This window comes from Lupinus angustifolius, chromosome LG11, assembly GCF_001865875.1.
Source record: "Lupinus angustifolius cultivar Tanjil chromosome LG11, LupAngTanjil_v1.0, whole genome shotgun sequence".
NCBI classification, from domain to species: Eukaryota; Viridiplantae; Streptophyta; class Magnoliopsida; order Fabales; family Fabaceae; genus Lupinus; species Lupinus angustifolius.
Genome location: NC_032019.1, coordinates 16328683 through 16345060, shown reverse-complemented (window position 1 = coordinate 16345060; position 16378 = coordinate 16328683). Strand labels below are relative to the sequence as shown.

The window sequence follows — 16378 nt, the reverse complement described above, 5'->3', positions numbered from 1 at the left end:
ATCAACATGTGTTATTTGATTCCCCTTAAGCAAAGTCTTGAGTTTGAGTCTTGTGGATGAGAAAAATACCTATTAGAAGAGTTAATCCTACATACATGTGGATGTTCCCGACTCGGGGAGGATTGCCTCCTGTGCAAGGATACCTGTGTGAAACAAAAAAAAATATTATCCTCTATGCCGGCTCACCATAATCTAAATATTAATTGTAATATTGCAGAAGAAACTATAATATCTATGATTAATTTACGCTAGATAAGCTCTATACTCAAAGAATGTAAAAAATGTACGTAAAATTGCACTTTTCATACTATATGGATTAAATTACAGTTATGAACTTAATCCTCGTACTGACCTCAAAGAGGAATTCCAATATATAATAGCTTTTATGCCTCCCAACGAAAAAACCAACACCCAAAGCACCTTATCCTATCTTCATTCCCTTCTCACACTATCTCTCTGAAATTTTCCAAACAAAATGGCTTCCACTCTATCCACCCTCACCCTTCGTTTCCCCTCCTCTTCCACCCATTATCCTACACCCTCATCTTATCCTACGCACTCCAAACTCTACCTCCAATTCCCCTCCTCCAACTCCAACAACAGCTCCCACCGCGCCACCCACATCCGCCCAATCGCCGCCGTCTCCGCCCCAGAGAAAATCGAGAAGCTTGGAGGCGACATCTCAAGCCTCACCCTCGAAGAGGCCAAGATCCTCGTTGACTACCTCCAGGACAAGCTCGGCGTTTCCGCTGCCTCCTTCGCGCCCGTAGCTGTCGCAGCCGGACCCGGAGCAGCTGCCACCGACGCCCCCGCCGTGGTGGAAGAGAAGACAGAGTTCGACGTGGTCATTGAGGAGGTTCCGAGCAATGCGAGGATTGCAGTGATTAAGGCGGTGAGAACATTGACTAGCCTGGCGCTGAAGGAGGCGAAGGAATTGATTGAAGGGTTGCCGAAGAAATTCAAAGAAGGGATTTCGAAGGAGGAGGCAGATGATGCTAAGAAGCAGCTTGAAGCGGCTGGTGCCAAAATTGCTATTGTCTAAGGCATGTGGTTTTTCTCTCTGTTTTTTATTTTTTAAGGTTCAGAGAGTGTTTGGCTCAACTGCAAGAAGATTGCTCAGTGCATTTCGAATACTAGAAACAGTCTTTTCAGTTATAGAAACAAGGCTGTGTCTATCTTAACAAAATCTCATTCAGTCCAGCCTCGTGCACTGGACCAAAATGTCATTCATTGTCATATTTTTTCTAATCATGTTGAGTTAGTATAGTGTAATGTGTGACTGTGTTGTGTTCTACTAAGGTTTGGATTGAACGTGGAAATGATTCTTTTTTATCTACATAATTTTTGTTAAAACCGTTGGTGATGTTTGACCAACTTCAGACTTACATCAATAATATATATAACAATGTTGAATTTGTTTCTTTAAAATGAATCAATAAATCATTTAGATAAGTTAGTTAAAAGTGGAAGATACATTGTTTACTCATTAGTTTATCTTCTTTTGAAGTTAGCAATACAACTATAGAAAAAAGTTTTTCAAATATGAAAATTGTGAAAAATAAGTTGCATAATAGAATAAGAGATCCATGAACAAATGATTGTCTAGTAACTTATATTTAGCGAGAAGTGTTCCACAATACTGACAACAAATTAATCATTCAACGATTTCAAAATATGAAATCATATAGAGAATAATTATAAAATATATAATTTAGTTGATTAAATATATTTAAATTTTATAATTTTGATATTAAAGTATCTTTTATAATTGACGATATTTATTATTTTTATTTTAACCCATGTTGTACACATTGTCTCTGAATCCTAAATTGATCACGTGTTCATACGATGTGACATATTATATATCTCTTGGGTTTGCTCAAAAAATAAAAAGAAACATAGTTCATAGTGTCAGCGCTGTTGAGATTTGGACTTGAAACAGGTGCTTGCTTCAATCCATCTTATTTTTGTAGTATTAAGATATCTTTATTTTATGGGGTAATAAATTAATCCCTTACAAAGTTTATGGTGCCCTTTTAAGAAGTGTCGTTCTAAAAAATCGAACCCTCAATATTTTAGTCATCATAGAAATTTAGTAAGACTTTATATTATTAGACTAATGTTTCATTAATTGCTTCGATTTATCTAATAACATTAGGAATGTTATGATGGTTGTGGGTTCAATCTTTCTTTATTTTTTAAATAGAAAATATATTGACGTTCAATAATTATGTGTATGATAAAATAATTAATATTAGTTAATAAACTAAGGAGAGAAGTAAATCGAGAGAATCTCTACGATTAATGTTACTCGTATTAATTATTTCCATTTAGTATTTTTGGAAACTGGAGGAAGAAAATGATGGGATATTAGGCTAGAAGTTATTGGTAGTTACTCTATTCTCTTACGAGTTTATTTTATTTATTAAGTTATAGACTCTTATAATTTTATTCATATTCAAAAATAACATACCCATGTGTCACTGGTCATCTCTATGGAAACTTTGTGGTTTAGAAAGAAAGAGAATGATAGCCAGCTAAATTGAAAAGATAGTTTTAATGAATGATCCTTCCTTTTTTAAACTAGTATTATGGATCTCTACGGATCATGTTAGATTAGACTTTACGTATGTTCTAAGAGTTGGGTTGTTTGCCCATAAAAGCGGTACATGAGTTGGGTTCAGAACGTCGTGAGACAAGTTAGAGCATTGAGATAACCTTTTCCTTATATGAGAGGATCAAGAAGGACACACCTTAGTGTGCTAGTTATTGTGCCCATGGTAAACGCTAGATAGCCAAGTGCGGAGCGGATAAATAAGCTAGATTTTATGGAAATTTTATTTTACTTAACATATTAGACTTTATGTTATCTAAAATACATATTAAGTCTAATTGGCATAAAAATGTATAAAAGCAGATCTATTAGCCAATATAATTAAAGGGATAACTATTGGCCTGTTTATTAGCTTCATAACCATCCAGCCACAAACCAGCATGATTCTCATCTGCTTTTTCTGCAATCGCCTCTAGTAGCTTTATCTTAATGATTTTTCAACCAATCTACCGAATGAGGAATCCATCTATAATAAGACTCTTTATAGGGGCAGGATTGCATAAACCATCCAAAAGTAATATTTTAATTATTTATGTTTGTTTGCGATTTAAATTTTAGAGGGAATGAATGAAAATGAAATATTTGAGAGCTACGAAATACACTTATGAAATGATTTTAAATAAAACCTTCCATTTTTTTCTCCTATCCAAAACTCAACTCGCAAACCAACTATTAATAATTGTGTTGTGGTTCATTGATCATATAATAAGAGATCAAAATTCTTTGTGAGCTCACTACAAAAACAGGATATAAACTTAATGTTACCTAATGTTAACTTATAACACTACAAGTGTTATTACAAACAAATTTGTTGTGAGTTTACTACAATATAGCGGGATAAGGCTTTCTCTTTGATGAAGCAAAATTGCTACTGTAGTTTTGTCACCGTGGTGGATATGTTCATGTAATCCCTCCGACAGTCATAATTATTGGGTGCTTCAAATATATTACTGAATGAAGTCTTACATGTCTTGTATTGGAATGAATGAGAGAAACCAATATTATACATTGTATTTAAGTCCCTTGTTATATTATGTACTAATTAGAAGCACCTTATTGACCTTGAACCCATGAGTGTGCTAAAACTTATAATTTTTATTCTCTAATAATATATTAGTAGTCGTTTAACACTCTTGGGAATATAAACACAATTGGCCGAATCATGTTAATAAATTATCCTTTCATTTTCTCTTCAATTTATTTCTTGCCCTTTATTTGATTGGTTGTTATCAATGCTACACAATGGTTACTGCCATTGCACCAACGATTGTTATCATAGTTGTCGGTGTAGTGGAATCTTCACCCGGGTGTGAAAATCATGGTGGAGAAGTTCAATGGAAAGGATTTTGTATGAGAAGGAAACATGATGATACAATAATGGGGACCATGATCGTGTTGCATCCAGAATCTCAAAAGTCCATTTATTGTATCGTAACTCACATGGAGCATCAATCTGTAAGAGAGCTGCTGACAATATCTCTCTAGTTGTTATAGAGGATGATCATATTTATGATAAGAAGTAGTGTAATTTTAAGGCATGTCAGCAACATCATAGAAAATGATATTAATTGCTAATAGATACACAAAAGCACACCTATGTTGGCTGACTTTGATGTAAGGATAACACAAATATTGACTTGGATACAAGGTGTAACAAAGACATTATTAAAGATGCAAGGTGCGATACATGCATTGACTTGGATGCAATGGTACGACACAAACATTGGTTGACACTCATGCAAGATGTTTATTATGAGTATACTCCTTATAATGGAGTATGATAGTTCTTTTTAACTATGATTACTAGAGTAGACAATAGTGGTAGCGTTCCAGACTTTCATTTAAAATTATGGCAACTTTTTCTGCAAAATGAAGAGTTAAGTGCAGCGGAGAAATTATGCAGAAAATTAACAGATAAAAAATCAAGAGATAAAGGGAAGAGAGTACACTGAAATTTTATACTGGTTCACCATCTTGTACATGAAGGCTACATCAAGTACTCTTGCAGCACAAGAGATTTCTTCACTAAATATTATGAGTTGTAATTACAATATCTCACACCGAGACCGCTATGTACCTTACACACTCACTAATACTTATGTCACTCTTGAAAAACACCTTTCAAGTGACTCTATCCCTTTTCTTATCACACCCTTGTGAAAGAAAGATTTCTGAAACGTCAATGTAGAATTTACAACAATGGCAAGTGATAAAATCCTTTTTGATGGGATACTGAATTTTGCTTTTGATCATTCTTGAATGTAAGTCCTTTTTTAGGAATTGGAAATTTTGTAATTGAAAGTTGATTATGGTGATGTGTGTGATTTTTGACCGAGAGGGTTATATGGTTGGGTGAGTATTTTCTTCGGGTGATTTGTGGTTTATTTGGCCGTGTGGGTAGGATTTTGAGTAAGGGTGAGTAGTTTATTTGGGAAGGTGTTTTGGTTGTGAGTTGTGAGTTGTTGGTGAGGGGTGTGTTTGGTTTGTTTGGGTAATATTTAGGCTGAGTACTTAGATGGTGTTTGGCTGTTTATGGTCATTGGTTGTTTGATGATTAAATGGATAAAAGAACGTGGAGTAGGTAGAAAGATGAAGGCGTCACAAGCTTGGATGCTTGATAAGCCTAAGGAATTTCGCCCTAAGGAAGAGAACCTTGATAAGAAATGACCTTGGTTCAACCAAGAAACTAGGAGAAAACTCAACTACGAAAGGAATATTTTCCAAGTAAAATCTGAATTGTTTATTTCCATAGCCAAAGCTAATTCAAAGAGGAAGGGAAAGCAGCTAAGCCTCATTCCATAGGTGCAAGAGGCAAGTAAATTACATTGATGACTTTCCTAATCTAATTCCCCATGTGCTTTTTTTTTGTTTAAGGCTTAATTTGAAATTTGAACATGCATCTAGCAAGACTCATTCTTCACGTGTAAAAAGAGAAGATAAATGATATTGACGACTTCCTTATTTTAATTCCCATGTGCTCTTTTCGGTAGGCTTTTGAATTTGAGAGTTGAATCTTCTTAGAGTTGGTGTCCAGGTTCAGAATTGGGAGGCTTGGAATGAAACAAGGAAATAATTAATTTGTCTTCATGTCTTCCCATATCTTGTGTGATTCCATTGATGAATTCGACACACACATGCTAATTATGAATAAGGAAGATATTGATGGTTGCCAATCTGAGTTGAATACTTTAGGAAAGTTTTGCCATGCTCCTTAATTGTCATCCACACACCTATGCCATGAATTTGAAATGACTCCCTATTTGGTAAGTTTTGAGACTTGCCATTATCTTCATGATTTGTGAATCTTGATTGTCTTGGCTGAATTTCCACATGTGGGAATCCTGATTTGGAAGGTTGTGAATCTTCATGATTTAGAGCATAATTGACATATGATTTGGTCTAAGTATGGAAAGAAAATAATTCCTTCACACTTTGTAGTCCACGCCTTCTTTATGTAAGGAAATAATCTCCAAGAGTTAATGCGCTTGAATTCTGATTTGGTCTAAGTATGAGAAGGGAATCAATCGCCCAAACTTTGTAGCTCACACTGTTTTCAAGAAAGGGAAGGCAATCATGTCTCTTCATATGCTTTGTACCTGGATTACACATGTCTTAATGCCATTTATTACAACTACCACTTTAGCTATTTAAAACCTAAAAGGAAATTATTAATTGTTCTTTGAAATAAAGGAAATAAAATAACTCCTAGACTACATATGGAGATGATGATCTCCACTTTATCAATTAGAACTCCCACACGCCTCATGTAGTCCCTCTTTGGCCGTGGCCAACTTGGGTGACTCCTATGAAAATGATGCATTGTATGGGCTTGACTTTCTTGTGTGAAGAAGATATTTGCTCATGACCTTGGCACGGTTTTGATGAAGACACCAACATCACCAAAATGAAGAAAATGAAGAATACTAATGAAGACAAAGAAGATTAAAGCTTCAAGAAGATTAGAATAAGTCTCCATAGGTATTTCTATCCTAAAACTCTTACTTATGCAAAGTAGTAATGCTCAAACCATTTTTAAACAATAATGAAACACTTTAGAAATACTTAAAACATTTTTTGAGATGATGTGTAACAGGTTACTTCATTCAAGTAACAAGTTACATGTGTGAGAAAAAAAGTTATCCAACTTAAAACTGATCAGAGTAATCCATTATTGTATTTAAGTAACAGATTACCGAGTAACAGATTACTGAGTAACAGGTTACTCAAATTGTTGTAATCGATTATTGTAAGTGAATTTTAAATTCACTGTTGGACATAACACTTGGGTAATCGATTACTCAATGCCGTAATCGATTACTGAGTGGTGTTACATCATTTTTCATATTTGAAACTCAAGAGTTTTTATCCCAAACGAAGGGCCTTCATTCCAAATCTGGTGATACCCACTTTTTAAATCAATTTTAGTAAATATACATGCACCATACAGTTCATCAAGTAAATCATCTAATCTAGGGATAAGATGACAATAATTTACAGTGATATTGTTAATTGCCCTACAATCAGTACAGATTCGCTAGGACCCATCCTTTTTGGGCACAAAGGATGACAGGAACAACACAAGGACTCATGCTTTCCTGAACCCATCCCTTTTGCATCAACTCCTCCACTTGTTTTTGGATTTCCTGAGTATTATGAGGGTTGCTCCGATAGGCAGGCCTATTGGGAAGAGAGGCTCTAGGAATGAGATCAATATGATGCTCAATTCCCCTTAAAGGTGGGAGGCCATGTGGGACCTCTATAGGAAATACATCCTCGAATTCCTGCAAAAAACGTTTTACAGAATCAGGTACATGAATATCAGAGTTAGTACTTAAACATAATTGCTGACCAATGAGTAGGTAAAGGGGTTGGCCAGATATTAAAGCACCCTTTAATTCCCCTTTGGAAGCCATCAAACTCTTTCTTTTTTCATTCTTTTTTTCTTTTCATTTTTTTTTCATTTTCACTTTTTTTTGTGGATCGTTCTTCTTTTTTTATTTTTCTTTTTTTTTCTCGATCCATTTTTCCTTTTAACTTCCTTTGATCTTCACCAACTTACCTCGAAGAAAAGGGTGATAATACAATTTTCTTATTACAATACATAAATGTATATTTGTTAGAGAAACCATCATGGATGGCTCTCCTATCATATTGCCAAGGCCTGCCAAGCAACATATGGCTGGCCTCCATCACTACTACGTCATATAGTATGCAATCCTCATATTTCCCTATAGAGAAGGGAACCTCTGCCTGTTGGTTTACCACCATCTCTCCAACCTCATTTAACCATTATAGTTTGTAAGGGGTTGGGTGGGTCCTCATCACAAGGTTGAGTTTAGAAACCAACCTAGTTCTCACCATATTGGCACAGCTGCCACCATCAATGATCATGGAACAAACATTCCCTGCTACCAAACATCTAGTATGGAAGATGTTCTCCCACTGACTTTCCTCATGCTCCCTAACTTGGCTCCCTAAGAGCCTTCATACCATGAGAAGATCTCCTTATGGAACATCAAAATCCTCTTCACTTTCCTCTGAACTTGAAGCTTCTGATTGAGACTCCACCACTCCATTCTTCACTAGCATGGTCCTCCTAGTTGGGAATTGTGAAGCTATGTGGCTATGCCCAAGACATTTGAAACAATTGACCTCCCTACTCCTAGTGGTGTTTTCCATGGGCTTCTTCCCTTGGGAAGAGCTCATGACCTCCTTTGGAATGAGCCCCTCCTTCTTGGACTTGTCCTTCCACGCTGAAGATTGGAATTTTGTGTTGGAAGAGTATTTGGTTTTTTTCCTCCGCAGTTGTTGTTCTACCTTCATGGCTTGTTGGATCAGGTCCTCTAGGTCCATATATGGTTGTAACTCCACTACATCCTGAATTTCCTGGTTCAGTCCATGAAGAAACCATACGATAGTGGCTTCACGGTCCTCATGAAAATTGGATCTCAGAATAACCAACTCCATCTCCTTGTAGTACTCATCAACAGATTTGTTTCCTTGGGTCAACCTTTGAAGTTTGTTATGGATATCCCTTTAATAGGATGTCGGAACAAAACTCTTTCTCATCACAATTTTCATTTCATCCCAAGAATCCAGTTGTTCAGAACCACACCTCATTCTCTCCTTCTGAAACTGGTCCCACCACACCATGTCATAGTCCTTGAATTCCGAGGCTGCCACCTAGACCTTTTTCTCATCAAAATAACTATGGCAGTCAAAAACCTGCAACACTTTCAACTCCCATTTTAGATAGGCTTTAGGATTATTCATCATCGTGAAGGTATGGACTTTAATCTTGACCTCATCCATTCAGTCATCCATCCTTCTATCCCTATGATCACCATCATCATTCCTCCTTTCCCTCCGCCTCCTCCTCCTTTCTGGCTCAGAATCACTCGAACCACTAATGTGTTGCCTTCGATTTTGTTGAACTCACATATCCTCCAATTTTTGTTGGAGTACTCGGAATTGTGCACTCATTTCATCAATTTCCTACATGTAGGCCATGATCCTGGGGGACTCAGCTTCATCTCTTGTAGGAAAAGACATTTTCTCACTTTCTCTCGACTCTCTTCTCTCAAAGTGTTTAATGTGTTTCGCTCCCTCACTTTTCTCTCTATTTCTCCTTTGGTTCTTGATAAAATCAAGTTAGCCAACAGTTGTTTCCAATATGGCGAACCTACACACTTAACAAACAAAATATATTTTTGAGACAAAGATAAGGGTTGACTCTTTTTTTGGTTTCGATTTTGACAAAGGTAGGAATTTTTTTTTGTGTGTGTTTTTTTGTTGATAGAATAAATAAAATTTTGACTTACACAAGACTAGATCTGAATACCACTTGATAGAATCCTTTTTGATGGGATTGTGAATTTTATTTTTGATCGTTCTTGAATGTAAGTCCTTTTTGAGGAATTGGAAATTTTTTAATTGAAACTTGGTTATGGTGATGTGTGTGATTTTTGGTCGAGAGGGTTATATGGTTGGGTGAGTATTTTCTTTGGGTCATTTGTGGTTTATTTGACCCTGTGGGTAGGATTTTGAGTAAGGATGAGTAGGTTATTTGGGAAGGTGTTTTGGCCGTGAGTTGTGAGTTGTTGGTGAGGGATGTGTTTGGTTTGTTTGGGTAATATTTAGGTTGAGTACTTAGATGGTGTTTGGTTGTTTATGGTTGTGGGTTGTTTGATGATTAAATGGATAAAAGAACGTGGAGTAGGTAGAAAGATGAAGGTGCCACAAGCTTGGATGCTTGATAAGCCTAAGGAATTTCGCCACAAGGAAGAGAACCTTGATAAGAAATAACCTTGGTTCAACCAAGAAACTAGGAGAAAACTCAACTACCAAAGGAATATTTTCCAAGTAAAATCTGAATTTTTTGTTTCCATAGCCAAAGCTAATTCAAATAGGAAGGGAAAGCAGCTAAGCCTCATTCCATAGGTGCAAGAGGCAAGTAAATTACATTGATGACTTTCCTAATCTAATTCCCCATGTGCTTTTTTTTTGTTTAAGGCTTAATTTGAAATTTGAACATGCATCTAGCAAGACTCATTCTTCACGTGTAAAAAGAGAAGATAAATGATATTGACGACTTCCTTATTCTAATTCCCATGTGCTCTTTTCGGTAGGCTTTTGAATTTGAGAGTTGAATCTTCTTAGAGTTTGTGTCCCGGTTCAGAATTGGGAGGCTTGGAATGAAACAAGGAAAAAATTTATTTGTCGTCATGTCTTCCTCTATCTTGTGTGATTCCATTGAGGAATTCGGGACACACATGCTAATTATGAATAAGGAAGGTATTGATGGTTGCCAATTTGTGTTGAATAATTTAGGAAAGTTTTGTCATGCTCCTTAATTGTCATTCACACGCCTATGCCATGAATTTGAAATGACTCCCTATTTGGTAAGTTTTGAGACTTGCCATTATCTTCATGATTTGTGAATCTTGATTGTCTTGGCCGAATTTCGACATGTGAGAATCCTAATTTGGAAGGTTGTGAATCTTTATGATTGGGAGAATAATTGACATCTAATTTGGTCTAAGTATGGAGAGAAAATAGTTCCTTCACACTTTGTAGTCCACGCCTTCTTTATATAAGGAAATAATCTCCAAGAGTTAATGCACTTGAATTCTGATTTGGTCTAAGTATGAGAAGGGAATCAATCCTCCAAACTTTGTAGCCCATGACCTTTTCAAGAAAGGGAAGGCAATCATGTCTCTTCATATGCTTTGTACCTGGATTACACAAGTCTTAATGCCATTTAGTACAACTACCACTTTGGCTATTTAAAACCTAAAAGGAAATTATTAATTGTTCTTTGAAATAAAGGAAATAAAATAACTCCTGGACATTTCCACTTTATCAATTAGAACTCCCACACGCCTCATGTAGTCCCTCCTTGGCCATGGCCAACTTGGGTGACTTCTTTGGAAATAATGCAATGTATGGGCTTGACTTCCTTGCTGGGCTTTGTTGATTCAGCCACTTCTCATACTAATTGGTTGAGAGCTTGGTGTGTCTTCTTAGTCTTGGATCGATTCATGGGCCCTCCGTGCCCAATTAGCTCTTCCTCATTGATGGACCTTGGTAGGTTCATATTAGCAGGATTGCCTTTACAAGTTTTGAATGTAATATCACTTGCAATCTGATAACTCTTTGTATACTAAGTAATAATGGTCTTATAGGTTTGTAAAACTTTGAAATACTTTACTTCGAGCAACTCATAAAATTCACTTTGAAAGTTTAAGAACAAGTTGCAAAAGTGTAGAAAATATTTCAAAGAATTTTTCAGAATTATGTTTGAAAGTTTGTGTAAGAGTTCTTGTTTGATTCTGAGTTTCAATGCCTTTAAATAGGCTTTCCAACCAGCCATAGCACCTCTTTGAAAGGGTAGGAATTGATTGGAAATAAATCATTTCGTTTGGGATGAAAACCATTCATTTTGAAATCTGAAAAATGGTGCAACAACTCTCAGTAATCGATTACAGCCTTGAGTAATCAATTACTCAAACATACTATCCAACTGGCAATTAAATTTTAATTAGAATAATCGATTACAACATTTGGGTAATCGATTACCCTGCATAGTTTTTGTTGGGTAATTGGTTTTCTCACTTATATAACATGTTACTTATATACAATAACCTGTTACACACTATCTTTGAAAATTGTTTTATTTATACTTGAAGTGTTTCATTTTTATTAAAAAATAGTTTGAGCATTACTACTATTGTATATTCGAGAGAATAGGATAGAAGTACCTATGTAGACTTAGACTAATTTGTCTTGAAGTTTAGTCTTCGTTTTCTTCATAAGTATTATTCCTTTTCTTCTTTTTGGTGATGTTAGTGTATTCATCAAAACTATGCCAATTTCAAGAGAAAAGATCTTCTTCACAAAATTTAGTGTAAATGATACATAATATCAAATGACTTCCTAAAAATGGAGAGTTGGGAGGCATGTTCCATTGGACAACGATACGAGAAGTTGCACGACAAGTATGGAGAGTTGGGCTCTCGATAACATTGCCAAGGATACTTGGAATTGCTTACATTAAAGTGGAAAATAATTTCATATGGAGGAAGTCCCATGGAAAAGTTGGTAAAGAGAGTTAGGGATTGAGCAATGTGAGACTTCATATTCACTAAGGTGGAGTAATTATGTAGATTTCCTAAAGAACGAGATATCCGTCTATTTCAATCAAGATGAAATTTATTGGGATGCTTGAAATATATTATTGAATGAAGTCTCACATTTCCTAGTATTAGAATGTATGAGAGAAACTAATGCTATATATTGGACTCAACTGCCCTGTTTTAACATGTGCCTATGGGTGGCCTATAAGGTCAAGCTGACAAACTAAGAGGGGGTGGTGAATTAGTTTTTTTCCACTAAGTCAGAATTTTCTGCACTAAAAAGTTAGAGTATACAACAGCGGAAAATATGTTGTAGAAAATAAAATTCTAGAACTTATAATTGTAGAGAGTAGGGAAAGAGTAGAGATACACCATTAATTTTATACTGGTTCACCTTCTTATCCACCGAAGGCTACGTCTAGTCCTCTTGCAGCACAAGAGATTTGCACTGATATTATGAGTTGAAATTCAATTTGATATTAGACTCTCCAATAGTTGAAATACCAAAGTTCATAAGTATGACAGTTATGATGATAACATATGGTAAGGGGTTGTGTCTATCTATAAAAGACCACATTTTTCTCATTAACATCATAGCCCAGTATATGGAAATATTGTTGGGTACCAGTGAGGTACGAACAGACCTAGAGGGGGGGTGAATAGGTGTAGTGGATCATTAATCCTGATTTTTCGATTTTTCATGCAGAATACATGACTACTATAGTTAATCAATTATCAACAGGGTTAATCGATTAATGACATATGATTTACTCGATTATGGTTAGCTCGTTAATCGATTATACTGATTATTCGTTCTTTGAAAAATAGACTTTTCTTGCATTGAAAATAGTGATGAGTTCTGATCTTTACTATCCTAAATTGATTCGTGATTATTAATAGATTAACAACAATTAGCACTTAATCACAAAACTTCAAAGAAACTCAGAAAGCAAGTAAATACATAATTGTAAAGAGATAGGGAAAGATAAAATGTGCTCGACAATTTTTATTCTGGTTCGTTTGTGGGTCCACTTGCAAACTACATCTAGGCCTCCCGCTTGATCTAGGAGATTTTTCTTCACTATCAGAAATGTATGTTCAATTAAAATCACACTTCCAATAACCCTAGCAGAAACTTCCTTCTTGAATCCGTTGAGCCTCCAAGCTTAGTTTGACCACTATCTATGCGTATTTGGATACCACATCGTTCGCGAAAAATGGCTCCAACCGAAAATATCGCTCAATTCAAGACTCTCTGCCTTGTGAAGACAACCAATTATCTACTTATGTTGAAAATTCACCGAGAATTATCCTCTAATAATAGAAAATTCGCCGAGTTACTTTGCACACGAAATTGTGTGGATATCTCTGTGTATTGAAAGTTCAAAATCTTCTCTCTTTTCAAAAACTGATTTGTTCTGTTTAAAGCAACAACTTTTGTTCATAACTAACTGTAACTGACATTAATCAACTAAATGACATGTTAATTGATTAACATATTTCTTTAAAGCATTTTTCAGTTATGGATGAATTGATTAATAACTTGCTTAACCAATTAATAAGCAGAAATCCTGGGTAAAATCTATCCGTCACTCATAAGGAAATTCTATTGTAATTTTTGGTGTAAGGGTGTGGTATAAGCTTCACTAGTAATGGGAAAAAATGATAAATTTCGATGACAATTATTTCTAGATGTTGGAGGATTATCCAGCGATGGATCAATGTTAGGAGATTGTAAAAATGAGTTATGGGGCTCATTTGATGCTATCGAAATGTATAAATCATGTTTAATTAACCAAGGCTGGTCATTGTTTGTTTAAAATCGACTATTGCATTATTTAATTGCGCACGTTCTGGTTTAGAGAAACACCAACCATGCTTAACCAACCATCAATGATCTCAAGTTGATGTTTTCCATAAGGGCAGATATTGCGCTAAACTGGCGTGCTGAAATTTTAAAGGTTATGAATGGAATAGCCTCATCTTCATCTAGGTTGCTTGCTTATGAGATTTTCATCTCCCATGTTATTTATTATCTTGAAATCGACACGTCAGATGTTGAAGTCATGGCTACAAATTCACGAGAGCTCCTAGTAGGCGACAATCTCATTCACAAAATGGGCATTTATAAATTTGTGAACGTATGGATGTATCAAGAGGATCACAATGCCAATGTGAATGGTGACCATATGATGAAGACATTTCTTCAAATCCTAGTGAGCCAAACCCAGACAACCACAAGCCGAGGCAAATGTTGTGCCTCATGAACCATCTTTTAGGCTATCACTCTTGGATGCCATGGAACATCGCCGAAATACACGTATTGATGGTCCTTTCTAGTCTTTGAGGAACTCCATGGTGGCTGAGTTCCAACAACAAAAAGAAAGGTTAACCATGGATCTAGACTGCATCATCTTCATTGTGCGCACCACACATGGATATTCACCACCACCACCACCACCTCAGGATTAGCCTAGATAGGATTGTCTAGAGTTTTTGGTGTGTGTGTCTTTTGAGAGTGTATTTTGGCTTTGGTTGTAATATGTTTTAAACTTATTATGTATTGTATGCACTCGTTTTGTAATTTCTCGTAATTTTGTTGTTTAAATTAGTTATGTAAGAACTATTGCGCGATCTTTGATTATATCGAACTTGTGTACTTTCTATTTGAATAGTTAATATATGCTCTTTGTGCTTTACACTATATACCATTAATAATTTTGTGCTAACTTGTCTAATTCCACAAACATGGATATATCTCACAATTCATTTCTACCATAATATGTTTTTATTCTATTTAATCGATTAATTCCCTACCAATAATCTATTAACTACATCATCTGTGAATGTGTTTAATTCTTTTTGAAACTGATTAATCGATTATCCTTGATTACATAATCGATTAAGACCAGTAAACATTTTGAAAATCTTTCCTTACTTCTGGCTGTTATTATCATATAATATCAAAGCTTTTTTATCATGCCAAAAGGGGGAGAAAGTGTTGTTTGAGTTGTTTTGTAGATTGTATTGAGCTTCCGCATTTAACCTTGAAGTGATACCCTTGTATCACCTCCTACATCGATTGAGGAGGAGAACAAAGTGAGGGGGAGCAACACATTCTGAATCAACCATTGCAAACACATGATGTCCAACATCAAGCGAATCAAACAGAGATTTGTTTAGAGTTTGTGATCATAAAAAGGGGGAGATTGAAATGGAAAATAGTCAAAGGTTTCCATTATGATTGATCTACTTAGTTTTGATAAAGACAAGGAGTTAGATGGAAGCTTGAATATGTGGACATCACAACAAACCACATGCGAAAGAGTCAAGGTCAACGTCATAGACTTAGGATTATTTTATTACTATGGAAGTCCTAAGATGGTTGCCTAGTTTTGAGTCTAGGTTTGGTAAACATTAGATGGAAGTCTCACAATAGTTTTAAATGAAATTCATATAGGTTGAGGCATTACATATAAATGTATACGATAAGTAGAGTCATGCATCTACATTAATCATACACAGTTTTTGTGCATAAAAGAGGCATCTATTTTAAAATCATGTGTTGCATATTCTTCAATCATATAGAATGTTTAGATTGAATCAATGAAAACCATTTTCATATATATTAATCAATTAACATGATTGATAATCTATTATATTTTGTTGAAATTTGTTAATCGATTAAGGATTGATGTAATCGATTAAAAAGAGTTACAATGGCTAACTTCATAGGATTTTTGGTTTATTAACCGATTACAGAGATTGATAATCTATTAAACCTTAACGGAAAAAACTATTTTTCATAAGCACATTAATCAATTAACTGGGTAGATAATCGATTAACATCAGTTAAAATTAGTTTTATATAAAAGCTGTTTTTTAACTAATGAGTAGAATTCATAGATTCAACATTTTCATTGAGATGAAGAAAACCAAGATTCTCAGTATATAAAATTCATAACATCTTGCTTATTCTGTGAGCAAAGAAAATGTAATCTTGCATCGTTTTCCAGAGAAGAAGGAGGGAAAACTTTTCCAAAGTGCCGAGATAAGATTCTATATTCGTGCATTAAGTGTGCATCAATAACTCGACAAACATTATGAAAACAAGGATTGGTTCTCTTGA

General features: G+C 35.2%; 1 protein-coding gene across 1 annotated transcript; it reads left to right on the top strand.

Annotated features, from left to right (window-relative positions):
* LOC109359267 (50S ribosomal protein L12, chloroplastic-like) lies at window positions 392–1086 on the top strand. Its single transcript, XM_019603864.1, has one exon. The coding sequence runs from the start codon at window positions 476–478 to the stop codon at window positions 1040–1042; it is 567 nt and encodes a 188-aa protein (XP_019459409.1). The 5' UTR covers window positions 392–475; the 3' UTR covers window positions 1043–1086.

Coding starts and splice junctions, on each gene's coding strand:
- LOC109359267 (XM_019603864.1), top strand. CDS start 476: ATGGCTTCCACTCTATCCACCCTCACCCTTCGTTTCCCCTCCTCTTCC.